This window comes from Myotis daubentonii, chromosome 3 (genome assembly GCF_963259705.1).
Source record: "Myotis daubentonii chromosome 3, mMyoDau2.1, whole genome shotgun sequence".
NCBI lineage: Eukaryota > Metazoa > Chordata > Mammalia > Chiroptera > Vespertilionidae > Myotis > Myotis daubentonii.
This window is the reverse complement of record NC_081842.1, coordinates 215245235-215259036: the sequence shown is the minus strand read 5'-3', so window position 1 is coordinate 215259036 and position 13802 is coordinate 215245235. Positions and strand designations below refer to the sequence as shown.

The following is a 13802-nucleotide window of genomic DNA, read 5'->3' as shown; positions in this document are numbered from 1 at the left end:
TCCCCAGCCTTCCTGGAACCCTCTTGCCCAACATCCTGTGTGGTAATTACGCCCGTTGGCCCTACTTAGTCCTGCTGGCCCCTGCCAAGTTCCCTCTGCTCGTTCCCGACCCTCGACCTCCACCGGACCCTTCAAGAAATAAAAAGCTGCTTCCAGTTTCCCCGCTCGGGTCAGACGCCCGCTCTCAGGGGGTCTGGCGTCCTTCAGCGAGATGGCCATGCATTCTCCTGTCTCAGGGATGGGGGGAAGGCGGGTCTGGAGGAGGGACGGGGGGCGGGGGGGATCTATGTCCAAGAGCTGGTCCCAGGGCCTCTGGCTGGCCGCTGTGGCAGGGTCCCTGCCTTCCTTAGCCCAAGGTCACCAGGGCCTGCTGAGAAGCAGGGAGGACCAGCTGCCTCTGAAATGCCTGGGGGCCCCCTCACCGGGGTGCACTCACAGCAGGTGGGGCTGGGAGAAAAGTGGGCTCAGGGCTGCTGCAGGTTGAGGGTCAGGGTGCCCCAGGATGACGGTGAGGAGTCGGGTGGAGGACCGCATTCCATTCCCTGGATGCACCATACCCCTCAGGTCACCCCACAGGGGGCAGGGCATTCTTCCCACTCACTGTCTCCCTAATAGAGCCGCCCAGGGGCAGGCTACCATTTACTGAGCACGGGTCACAGGCCGGGGAACCCTGGGGCCGGTGCGCTCTCATTGGCCCCCATGGCGGGCGCAGGTGAGGAAACGGAGGCCCAGATTACCGTCTTCAAGGTCACGCGGGGAGAAGCAGAGAATAAAGCTGCCTGGTGGAGGCCTGGCAACAGCGGGCTCTCTCCGACCCCGACATCATTACCGCTGGATACTGAACATGGGAGGAGCCCAGCCACCCATTCAATCCACCCGGATCGAGAAAAGCGAGGCCTGGGGGGGGGAGGGGCTGTGTCAGGAACCCCGTTCCCACAGCGCGTGTCAGACTCTGGGGAAGAGCCAGCCAGCAGGCTCCCAGGACACAACCTCTCCCGCGGCCCCCGTGCGTCTCAGAGGCAGCCCCTCCGTCGCCCCGCGGGGCCCGGCGCTGCGAACGGGAGGGAGGACGGGCCACCTGCCCGCGCGCCGTGCGCTCCGAAGTGCGGCGCCTCCACGCGAACCAGGAAATCGTCCCGGAGGCCCCGCCCCCTCCCGCCCCCTGACCCCGAGCCAGGGGGCGTGGCCTCGCCTGCGCCTCCGCCCCCCACGCGCGCCACTGGCTCGGTCCCACTGCGCGTGCGCGCGCCCCTGACCCGGGGACCCCTTGCGCGCGCGGCCCTGACGCGGGGACCCCTGGCGCGCGCGCCGAGGACGCCTGGGTCTCCGCGCTCCCGGGCAGGGCAAGGGCGGCCGGGCTGAACCTGGCCTCGCGCCCTCCCTGCTCGCCGCCCCGGCTCCGCTGGCGGAACCCGAGCGCGCAGCAGGCGCGGGGCCGTGACGCACACCTGCCGGGCAGCCCGGGCCGCGGAAAGGGATGCGCGGGGCCCCAGCCTGAGCCGGGTCTACAGCGCCCCGCGCGTCGCGACGTCCCCGGAGCAGCGGCCGGCTCGGCTGGGCGAGACGAAGTAAGCTCCTCCCCCGCTTTCTCTCGGCCCCTTGGGCCGCAGGCGCGCCTTCTGGCCCGACGGCGGCTGCGCGCGCGCGCGGGGCCGAACCCGAGGTCGGTGGGTCGGCCGCCGGCCACGCGCGGCTGTAAAACCCTCGGGCATTTTGCTGGGAAGTCACCTTCGCCACCCCGCGCCTGCCTGCAGCCGCTGGGGAGCAGGCGGGGCCAGAGCTTCAGGAATTCCTCTCCCACCCGCTCAGCAAAATAAAGTCCTTGTTCGCGCCCTGACCCTGGGCATAGGCTCTGTCTGATGGGGGCGCTGCAGCCGGCAGCCTGGCCCCCGCGAGGGTAGTCTCGGGAACCATCGGTCCCTTCCGAGCCTCCCTGGGATGCAGTTCGATGAGAGGAGGAACTCAGTGCTTTTTTCCTGGGATCTGCTTTATCTTTGGCATTAGCCTTCGGGTTACAAGCAGCGTTTCCAGAACATGGACAATGAATAGTTTTCCAGAAGTAAACCTGCCCAGAGCTCTGAAAATCAGCTCGCTCAAATTTGAAAGTTTTGCCAGAATTGAGAACTTATGGAGAAATCATAAGCCTCGGTTCCCTGCCCCCCAGGAGGGAAGGTAGCCGATGAGGGAACGCTGGTGTAGCGTGGGCACATTTTAAGCCATGCTCTGCTCTCTCTGCAGCAGTGGATGGTTGATTGAATATTTGAGCGTATGAGGCTCCGTCTGTGAGTTTTAGGAGCACCTAAGGTAAAAATGCCCCGTGTTTGGCATGAACAGAACTCATTTTCCTGGGGGCTTTTTGCATAACTTTTCTTTGAGGTACATGACCGCCCATCAGTAATCGCTCCAGGCAAACACTCAAGTCATTTGTATCCAAAGGCTGGAGTTGACTAAGTTACTCTTTTAAAAAATTGTTTTTAAACAATGATGTGTGAGAGAGAAATAGAGAGAGGAACGTGGATACGTTGTTCCACTTATTTATGCATTCATTGGTTGATTCTCACATGTGCCCCGACGGGACCAAACCCACAACCTCGGTGTATCTTGGTGTTTCGGGATTATGCTCTAACCAGCTGACTACCCAGCCAGGGCTGCTAAATTACTGTCAGATGGTTTTAGGCCATTTACAGGGGAAACAGTTACATCTGTGGGCAAGGAAAGGGAAGCCGCGAGGCACTCTGGCCACCTGTGGCCCGGCCACTTCTCACTGTCGATGGAATTTGAACCAGACAGATGTCATCCCTGGTTGGCAAGCTGCACCTGGAGTGTGTCCGACCCTCACCCGGGGCGGAGCAGGGAGTCTGGTTTTGCCTCGTGCTGCCCCCAGTTGGGAGCCAGGAGGCTCTTTGGGAGAGTTCTCACCACTGTTGCCTCCCATCGTATTTCTGAGGGTTGGGGCCAGGGGTTAAAGCGAGGTGATGATCCCCAGTTTGCAGCTGGAGAAAAGGCCCTCAGCAGTGAAGTGAAAGCTTAGGGCTATGGAGTTAGAGGCTTACTCTCCTGTGTTCTTTGGGCCCAGTTTTAACCCCTTCGCGGGCTGGGTGGGGACTTTTAACCATCTCAGCATCATTTCCCGTTGATTTTTTTCATCTGTGTGGTCGGACGGTCAGGAAGCTGTCGATGAGCTAGCTAGCCGTTCCTTGGCATTTTCAGCCGTGAGGTGGTTAATTGGTCTTGTAGCCGTTCCAGGAAGCCAGCAAGAAAAAGTCCCTTTACTCGTGACGCCGTTGGTTTCATAATAAGCCCCTTTGCTCACGGTGCCGTTGGTTGCGTAATGGTGGGGCTGACGTTTCTTGGGTGCTTACTGTATGCCAAGCATCGTGCCAAGTTCTTTATACCGATCGTCTCGTTTTGTTCTTATCGACTTGTGTTCCCTCTCTGCGGTGAAGTACACAAAGGTTAAGTGATGTGTCAGGTCACACAGCTGTTGTGTGGCCGAGCCAGGGTTGGAACCCAGAGTTCTCACGCTTCAGAAACTGTGAGGACCTTCCTGGTTTTAACAGAGCCACTCAGGCTTAAACACACAGTGTTCTCCTGACGTCAGGAGGAAGGAGGAGAGTGAATCACTGTCAGGCAGGCAGAGTGGGCCGAGGCTGATTACAGCGGCCAGTGTTCAGGGCCACTTGACCTCAGGGTGTAGAGCTGCCTCCCTGAATGGGCAGCGGATGCTAGAGAAATGGCCTGTCGTTCAAACCACTGGTGTCCCGGCTGTTAGAGGAGCAGGATCGTGTCCACACTAATACAGTGTATACGTGTCGCCGTTTGGGGTTGGAGTCACGCATTTTTACAGGTTGTGGGGGGAGGTAGGGCTGGAGCCAGTCTGCCTGATTCAGATCCTATCACCTCTAAGCTGCCTGACCTTCAGTAAGTTACTTCTCCTCTCCCCACCTTAGCTTCCTCTCTGCTCATTCTAGAAATGGGGACAGTCATAGCATTTCTTCTTAGGTTGTGGCGTGATGCATGTCGAGCTCTTAGCCTAGCCTCTGACACATGATTAAATACTCTATAAAGGTCTCTTTTATTATTCATAGTATTGGTACAAGTGGTAAGTTACAGCTAATGTGTGCTGCCGTGCCATGGAGCTTGACATCACCGCTAGAGACTTGTTCCTGTGTGCCGGCACTCACACGCAGAGAGCTCAGACACAGGGGATGGTGGTCTCCTGCCAGTGGAATTTATTTGTTCATTCAGCAGATGTTTTTGGCTCACCCTCTGTGTGCCAGGCCCTGTTTTGGATACTGGAGACATGCATTGAACCACCACGAAAACCTCTGTCCCTATTGGCACGTATGTTCTTGAGGGGAGCGGTGACAGACAATCCTCCTATATAATGAAAGGCTAATATGCAAAATGACCAAATGGTGGAACGACCGGTCGCTGTGACGCTCACTGACCACCAGGGGGCAGATGCTCAATGCAGGAGCTGCCCCTGGTGGTCAGTGCACTCCCACAGGGGGAACGCCGCTCAGCCAGAAGCCCTGAGCCAGGCTTCTGTGGCAGCACTAAGGATGTCCAACTGCTGGCTTAGGCCCGCTCCCCCCACAGGACATCCCCCGAGGGCTCCTGGACTGCGAGAGGGCACAGGCCAGGCTGAGAGGACCCCCCCCCCCCGCAGTGCACGAATTTCGTGCACCAGGCCTCTAGTAACAAAATAAACACACTTAATCACACATTAAAAAGTGACATGTACCAAGGGGAAAAATGAAACGGGTGGACTTGGGGGCGGGCAGGTTTTACATAGTCGGCCGAGAAAGCCTCAGTGAGAAGGTGACATTTCAGCAGAGAATTGAAGTTGATGAGGGGTGAACCAAGTGGACTGTCTGCAGGAAGAAGTAGGTCAGGCAGAGGGAACAGCAAGGACAAAGGCCCTGGGGCAGGAGAATGGGTGGCTGGAGCCTAGAGAGGGGCAGGGGAGCCGGGGAAGAGATCAAAGAGCTAATAGCTGGGAGGCCAGAATGTGTAGACCCTACAGGCCCTTGAACAGAGGAACAACATGATCTGAGCCGCCTGTAAAAGATCACTTCTGACTGCCGTGTTCAGTGGAAGAGAGAAACGGGAGGCCAATTAGCGGGTTTCTGCAGCAGCCCAGACAGGTGATGGGGCAGCCAGGACCAGAGTGGAGGTGGACGGTGAAGAGAGGTGGGTGTTTTTACAAAACTGTCGGATTTGCTGACGCATTGATGACAACTCGATCCTTCCCCGGGCGCAGGCTACAAGACCAATTAACCACCTCACGGCTGAAAATGCCAAGGAACGGCTAGCTAGTTGTCTTTTACTGAGAATGGGGAAATCTGCATTTGGAGCAGGTTGGGAGTCAGTCAGTTTGATTTTAAGCGTGGAAAGTCTTGTAGACAACCAGCCAATGGTGTCAGAGTAGCAGTTGGTTGTCTGAGTGTGCCGTTTAGGGGAGAAAGTCCAGACTGGGAATGCAGACTTGGCAGAGCAGGCCAGGCATGCTGGTAAATGTGTAACAACCTCCCCCGCAGGGGTGCAGGCTGGTGGGGAGCCTGGTGTGTAGTGTTGGCCAGTATCTGCTGTGTAAACACTCCTAGCTGGCCAGCTTCAAGCACTTGTTACGGAATATCTTCCCTTACAGATACAACAGAGATAGCTACTGTCAAGAGCATAGATAATAGTAAAATGTAGTCTTAACTGTGTTTTTAATATACTTGGTTTAGTTCTAAATTTGCATCATCCAGTTATTAACAATGGCTGTGTTGAACAACTGGCTTGAAAAATTCCTGGAGGTTTAGCACTTGAATCTTGTGGGGAGGTGTAAGGGGGCTCCAGCACAGCATTTGGGTCATGGCGACCCAAGATTGGTTCCTAAAGAGATGATGGGAATAGACTCTCTGGGATTAGGAAAAATGGCCCAGAGTTTAACGTGCATGTGCGAGGGTTGGGGGAGGTGGCGCAGACGGCCCCCCAAGTAGGAAGAGTGCAGGAAAAACTCGAGTTGGCACTTACAGAAGGGACTGGGCACGGCCCCTTGTACTCTAGTTGAAAAGGATCTTTAGTTTCACTTGTTTTCCTTCTACACATCCTTTTAAAAATTCCAAAGTTGTGGTTTGAGAAAACCTTCCTCCTTCCTGCCTGGCACACGGAAAGCGGGCGCCCAAGGTGTGGGTACCAGCAAAGGTGTGGATGCCATGCCGTGCTGGGAAGGGGCAGGGCAGCAGCAGCCTCTGACCTTTACCCCCTGCTCCTCTCCCGCCCGCGGCTGCTGGGCCCAGAGGACCAGAGCTGCTTCCTCCTGGGCTTTGCTGGAACCGCCGAGCACAGCACGCGCCGGTCTGTGCGGCCTGGGCAGGCACGGCTGTGCGGGCCCCATAGCTGCCTCTTTTGCTTGGGAGAAGCAAAGACTGGAACCCCGATTCTGATCCAAACCCTTTGGCCGGCCAATGGTCACACTTTGTGATGTTAGCAGAGCTGTGCTGTGAAAGGTGAGTCCCCAGGATGCCTGTAGACCCCTCAGTCTGGAGCTGGGGTGCCTGGACCCTGTGCATGTGCCCGGTCAGCCCCAAAGCCCCGACGTCAGAAGACCACCTGCTGCCCCTCCCCCAGGCGGCCTCGGGCCTGCCCTGTGCTGTGCAGCGTGTTTCTGGCGAGTGTCTTGAATAATAATTGTTCTGCGCATGTAACTTACAGCTTCAAAGAGTTTTGTCTTAACTTCTGAATGACACTCATTGCTTCATATTTTATTATTATTATCTTTTTATTGCTTCATATTTTAGTCCTGCATTTCCACCTGCTGCTTCGGCCTCGGGCTGTGTCTCTCTGCTAATAGATGGTTACCGCCTTTCCTTGGAGAGCTAGAACTTGGGGACAGGAGAGTGTGTTGAGTCCTGTAGCTCAGACCTCATTTCCTGGACGGGACGCTGCGGCCCAGCCCGGGTAGGAGTCTCGTTCAAGGTGGTGTGGTCGTTTAGCAGCGGGACCCGGGCGAGAATCACCACATGTTCCAGCTCAGTCCCCTGCTCCGTCCGGCCTGCCCTGCAGCTTCTCGAACTTTTCACTAAGGGTTTTCTTGTTCGTTGATGATAAAGAGAAGAGACTCGTAGCAGGGTCAGCGGTCAGAATGCCACCTCCATCTTTCGGGTGAGCTTCAGGGATGTAACTTTAGGGGATTTCTTCCCCAGCCCGTTCCTCTCAGAGCAGGCGAGGAGGCAGGAGGGCGAGCTTCTGCGAAACCTCCCGAAGGAGAGCCTTGAGCGGAGGGGGCTCAGGCCAGAGGCACATGTTGGGGCCTCCGGGGGACCCTGTTTTTCAGTGAGGAGACGGGGACCCTAACTGATGAGCTGACTTACTGTCTGCCAAGCCAGGGTGTGCGGCCACGCCAGGTCCTCTGATTGAAATGTTCGCTCCGTCTACACAGGAGCATGGCTCAGGCTGTATAGCCCAGTGGTCGGCAAACTCATTAGTCAACAGAGCCAAATATCGACAGTACAACGATTGAAATTTCTTTTGAGAGCCAAATTTTTTAAACTTAAACTATATAGGTAGGCACATTGTTATTAACTTAATTAGAGTACTCCTAAGCTGGCCTTTGCTAAAAACGTCCTCAATCTGATTGAGGTACGTTCGCTGAGGTCAACCCCTTCCAACTCTCCCATCCACACTCGTCTTGTATACTTGTTTCAGATAGACAAGTGTGGATGGGAGAGTTGGAAGGGGTTGACCTCAGCGAACGTACCTCAAAACAATGTACCTCCCCGCGCTGCATATCCCGCGGCCCGCCTGCGCCTCGTCTCCAGTCGCCCGACCGACCGACACCCCCCACTTCTTCTAATGCCCCTTCTTCAAAATAGACTCGCCCCAGCCGAAACCGACTTCTGTGCATGGGCCACGGAGTTTCAATCACACTGTATGTGTGCGCCCGCACGTGGTATTTTGTGGAACAGCCACACTCAAGGGGCCAAAGAGCCGCATGTGGCTTGCGAGCCGCAGTTTGCCGACCACTGGGCTAGCCCAACAGCTGCCTCACCTACAGTTTTCTCCGCTGTAAATGAGCCTCTGTGCAGAGCCTCCTCCCCAGGCGTCTGGGGGAAGGTTGAGACGGTGCACTTAACCCTCTGCACACCCTGCCTGCTCAGGCACCTCCGGCGTTAGCATTAGGCTCTCGGCCAGCAGCCAGCTTCTGCCGGGGGACGGCAAATCCAAGCCTGCCGTGCATGCTGCAGCGGGTCATCCCACTGCCATGGTGAAGGGAGCAGGAGGCAGGAGAGTGTGTGTTGATCTGAGGTGCCTCTGATTCGAGCTGTCGCGCTAGAGCAGCGGTTCTCAACCTGTGAGTCGTGACCCTTTGGGTCGCCTAAGACCATCCTGCATATCAGATATTTACATTACGATTCATAACAGTAGCAACATGACAGTTATGAAGTAGCAACGAAAATAATTTTATGGTTGGGTCACAACATGAGGAACTGTATTGAAAGGGCCACAAGGTTGAGAACCACTGCTCTAGAGTCTAGACCAGTGATGGCGAACTTAAGACACGCATGGCACAGGTGACACGCGAACTCATTTTTTTGGTTGATTTTTCTTTGTTAAATGGCATTTAAATATATAAAATAAATATCAAAAATATAAGTCTTTGTTTTACTATGGTTGCAAAGATCAAAAAATTTCTATATGTGACACGGCACCAGAGTTAAGTTAGGATTTTTCAAAATGCTGACACGCCGAGCTCAGAAGGTTCGCCATCACTGGTCTAGACTCAGTGCTTCGTATTCCAGTCGCGCTATTCTAAGTGTGCTCCTTGGACCAGCATCTCAGGCCCCTCCCTGGATCCTCTGCTTCAGAACCTGCATTTTAAAAAGATCCTCAAGAGACTCAAATGCACATTAAAGTTTGAGAAACACTGTTAAGGTTAAGCAAACATGGCAAGAAACCAATCCAAACACACACACACACACACACACACACACACACACACACACACCACCCACACTGGTTCGGGGAGGAGCGGTTCCCGGGTGTTTAGCAACCACAGAGTAAGCGACTTGCTGTAATCACTGGTAGTTCTGATTTGTGCTTGTTTCAAGGAGTTCTGGGGACATACACAAGAGGTAAGGGGGCAAACCTGAGAGCTGGGCTGGTCAGGGGAGGCTGCAGCAAGAGCTCTGAGTCAGAACCGCGTTACAGAGGGGCCTGGGAGGCGGGCAGGCCCGGGCCACCCATCGCCGCTTTCTGCAGTCCTCCCGGCCCGTGGGCCCCCTCACCTGCCCCCCCAGCCCTGGAGGTTCTGGAGCTCCTTCCCCGGCTTGTACCGGCACGTCCAGAACCCTGGCCGCCACTCGGATCAGGAGCCCTGAGTCGAAGCCTGCCAGCTGGCGGCTCCAGGCTTCACCTTTCTCCTGCTCTGACCTTGCAGCTCTTCCTCCCTCCCCACAGGGGATTGCCACTGACGAAGGAAGTGCTTGCAGGGCCAGGGCCAGGGATTGGAGAGCAGGAGAAGGAAGTAGAAGGGGACTGTGGCTCCTCTGCGCTGGGGGTGAGTGCAGGTAGAGGAGAGTAGAGCCCTTGATCCTAGCTAAAGCTGCCATAGGGAAATGCCCGTGTCCTGGGCATGCTGGTGCCCACACTGGTTGGACCCTCCTCTTGGTTTGGCTGCTAACGGGTGCCGTTGGGGATGGGTCCCGAGAGAGATGAGGGCGAGGTAGGGAAAGTGGAGGAGGGGTCAGATGCCTGAGTCAGGAGGCAGATCCGGGCCTCGGGCCTCGGGCCTCGATCCAGGGACGAGGCAGGCCTGCGGAGGTCGGCCAGCCGGGCTGCGGGGCTTCTGTCACTTCCTGTGATTTCTTTAAACCTCAGTTTCGCTATCTGTAGACCAGATTACAGACTCATGGTGGAGGATTTTGTTCATCCTTTATCTGCCTGCCATATAATAGGTGCTAATTAGTCATTCTAGTTCCTACTTAAAAAATAAAATGAATAAGTAAAATAAAAAATAAATATACTAGTACATGGCATTGATTTCAGAGAGGAAGGGCGAGGGGGGAGAGAAACGTCGATGAGAGAGAATCATTCATCAGCTACCTCCCACAGGGCACCCACCAGTGATCGAGCCCACAACCTGGGCATGTGCCCCTACTGGGAATCGAACTGTGACCTCCTAGTTCATAGGTCGACGCTCAACCACTGAGCCACACCGGCCGAGCCTAGTTCCTTCCTCATTAGCACAGCCAGGCTGGGCCCATTCCCTCACCTGTTTCTGAGACCCAGCTGCTGGCCGGATTCTTTCCTTCCTTCCTCACTTCTGCCTGTCCCTCAGAGCGCGGCCTGGGCGGGAATGGGGGGATGGGGGGCCTGTCCCTCAGAGCGCGGCCTGGGCGGGAATGGGGGGATGGGGGGCCTGTCCCTCAGAGCGCGGCCTGGGCGGGAATGGGGGGATGGGGGGCCTGTCCCTCAGAGCGCGGCCTGGGCGGGAATGGGGGGATGGGGGGCCTGTCCCTCAGAGCGCGGCCTGGGCGGGAATGGGGGGATGGGGGAGCCTCGGAGTAAAATTGAGCCCAATGACCTTTACACCCTCAGCTCTAACAGAGGCCAGGGAAGTCGAATCCTCTGGTGCGTTTGTGGCAGGTCCGAGGCCTCTCTCCGTTCATACATGTCAGCTGCTCCAAACGAGGCTGATACCAGCCAGGTGGTAGGCCTGCCCGGGGGAGGCCGCAGCGTGCCGTGGCTGTGCAGTCAGCTCAGGAGCCAGGGGGCTGGTGCCTGCCCAGCTCCCCCACCTCTCACCTGGGGACCTTCAGCTGCCCGGGCCTCGGCTCCTCTACCTGCAGGAGGGTGACGAGGTGGGACTCACCACTGGGTCTTCTCAGGTTCCTGTCTGCATTCCGTGAGATCTAATGCTCACGCGCATCAGGTTCATGCTTGGAACGTGTTAGCATTCAGTGTTTGCTGCTCTTATTAATTAGTATACCACGATGATTATACAGCACTGTCCCAAGCACAATCTAAATATTAACTCACGCCGAACCGGTTTGGCTCAGTGGATAGAGCGTCAGCCTGCGGACTGAAGGGTCCCAGGTTCGATTCCGGTCAAGGGCATGTACCTTGGTTGCGGGCACATCCCCAGTAGGAGGTGTGCAGGAGGCAGCTGATCGATCTCTCTCATTGATGTTCCTAGCTCTCTATCCCTCTCCCTTCTTCTCTGTAAAAAAATCAATAAAATATATTTAAAAAAAAAATAAATATTAACTCACTGTAATCTTGTAACAACCATGCGATGTAGGTACCTCTAACACTCCCATTTCAAGTGAGGAAACCGAGGAACAGAGAGGTTGTATAATTGTCCAAGGTGAGGGCTTGAGCTGGGATTCAAACTCCGTCCTCTGGTTCCAGTCTGTGCTTTTTACCACCATGGGTAGCAATGACCTGTATTCACTGTGTGCTTGGAGCCAGTGCACGTGGGAGAAGCCAGGGGAGATGGGAGAGGTGTGAGCGTCTCTCACAGCTCCAGCTACCAGCTAAGGACCCGCCACCATCCCTGAGCTGCCCTGATGGTCCAGGCAGCCTGTGCGCCGGGCAGAGACGGGCCATGGTCATGAGGTGGACAGCTCCAATCCCATGGCAGCCCTGGGGCCTCCCTCATGGCTTGTGCCACCTTCCCATGCTCCTGTAGCAAAATGTTCCGCCTCCGCCAGTGGCCTGCCACCTTCGCGGGCAGAGTCCTGTTTACAGAGCACGCTGCCTACCCGCCGGCTTCCTGGCATTAACACAAGCTGTGAGGAGGGGGGAAGCTCGGGGACTAGCAGTTTCCTGAGAAACACGTGGCAGTTTCTTGCCAGGCAGGAAATGTTCGATAGCCTGGAATCGTGTTCGCCCCCCATTATGCCACCTGAGCGTGTCTGATCCTTCCTTGTTCCTTGTGTGTCTCTCCCAGGCGCCCGGGCTTGGGGAGGATGCTGGCGGTGGCCGTGTTCGTGGCCCTTCTGGGCTGCCTGCGGGCCCAGGAGCTGCGGGGACACGTCTCCATAGTCCTGCTGGGAGCCACTGGGGACCTGGCCAAGAAGTACCTGTGGCAGGGACTGTTCCAGCTGTACCTGGAGGAGGTGGGGAAGGGCCACAATTTCAGCTTCCACGGGACTGCTCTGACGGCCACCGAGCAGGGCCAGGAGGTCGTGGCCAAGGTCCTGGAGTCCCTTTCCTGCCCCAAGGATGTGGCACCCGCTCGCTGTGCTGAACTCAAGGACCAGTTCCAGCGGCTGAGCCAGTACCGCCAGCTGAAGACCACGGAGGACTACGCGGCCCTGAGCAAGGACATCGAGGCGCAGGTGCAGCGCGGGGGCCTCTGGGAGGCGGGCCGCATTTTCTACTTCTCCGTGCCACCTTTCGCCTACACGGACATCGCCCGCAGCATCAACAGCAGCTGCCGCCCGGGCCCCGGCGCCTGGCTGCGCGTCGTCCTGGAGAAGCCCTTCGGCCACAACCACCTGTCAGCGCAGCAGCTGGCCACGGACCTTGGGAGCTTTTTCCACGAGGAGGAGATGTACCGGGTGGACCACTACCTGGGCAAGCAGGTGAGCCTGCCGGGCCGAGCGAGCTGGGCACAGGTCGACCCGTGGACGGGGCCACACCACCGACTGTGGGATTGGGCATGAAGGCGTGTGAAACCTGCGCTCCGTGGTCATTGTGAAGGGGGGCAGGAGGTGAGGGGGTGAAGGGCAGATGGTGAGCAGGTCTGTGTGGCCCTTGTCCACGTGTCCTGTCCTGTTTCCCAGCAGGGGCCAGGCTCTGATCGCTCAGCGGTGCCCTGTGTCCCCCCCCGGAGGTGGCCCCGAGACACTGGGGTGAGCCCGGCTTCTGGCTGGGTATGCTGTGGGAATTAGAATTGATCACCTTATTCCACACCCATTGGCCTGGTTTTCAGTATTTTTTCTTGCTGGGTTCTGTTTTGAGCCAGAAGGCTGGCAGCAAGATCTTAAAACTGAATAGGACCCCAAGGCCATGCTCTCAGTTGGGCCGTGGCAGAGCGTGGGGCTGGCCCGGGGGCGCACCTCAGCTGACTGCGCCCTCGGAGCCCCGTTAGGACACTTCCCCCCGGAAACGCCAACCCTCAGGCCCCATTTGAGTTGCAATATTCCCAGAGTGGTCCTCAGACCAGGGCCTGTCCCGGGGAGATTTCACTTGTTTATGAGAAAATGAAAAAAATAGCACTGAATGTCAACTTGAAGCTTTCCTTATTCCATTTTTGGTGTTACAGTAGCTTTCTGTTATTTAATGTTGATGCTAATAGGCAAAAGATAATCTTACCTATTTCCTTTCCTGGCAAAATGAAGAGCTGGCGGCCCCGTGGAGGGCACCTAAAGGTCTGGAGTCCTTCCTGGGCCGGGAAGCCTGACGCCCAGGGGCCATCGCTCTGAGCGTCTCTCGGAGTCGGAGAGAGGGTGGGGCCCCTCCTGGGAGTCAGGCTCCTCCTTCGCCCCCGGACCCACAGCACACCCGTCCGCTTCCCCGCCAGGCCGTGGCTCAGATCCTGCCTTTCCGAGACCAGAACCGCAAGGCCCTGGACGGCCTGTGGAACCGGCACCACGTGGAGCGGGTGGAGATCGTGATGAAGGAGACGGTGGATGCAGAAGGTGCGTGAATGGTCCCGCTCACGCCTCCTGGTCCTGCCCTGTGTCTGCTGCGCGCTGGCTGACCCCATGCCTCCCCAGTGCCTCCCAGAGGGTGTTGTTGCTGGTGTGTGAACCGCTAGCCCCCAGGGCCCTGCAGGCAGACCTGAGGGGTCAGCGCTGCCC

The 13802-nt window shown here is 56.9% G+C and overlaps 1 protein-coding gene across 3 annotated transcripts in view; it reads left to right on the top strand.

The window, feature by feature from the left end:
- Positions 1-1213: 1213 nt before the first annotated feature.
- The window catches only part of H6PD (hexose-6-phosphate dehydrogenase/glucose 1-dehydrogenase), a 30320-nt gene continuing 17731 nt past the window's right edge, over positions 1214-13802 (top strand). The window contains exons 1-3 of one of the 3 annotated variants that reach the window (XM_059691355.1): positions 1214-1568; positions 11945-12581; positions 13523-13640. In XM_059691355.1, coding sequence (XP_059547338.1) covers positions 11964-12581; positions 13523-13640 — 736 coding nt within the window. In that variant the 5' untranslated portion in view covers positions 1214-1568; positions 11945-11963. Of the gene's footprint in view, positions 1569-6368; positions 6501-9015; positions 9126-11944; positions 12582-13522; positions 13641-13802 lie in introns of those variants that run through there. The other 2 variants (XM_059691354.1, XM_059691356.1) reach the window with 2 other exon arrangements.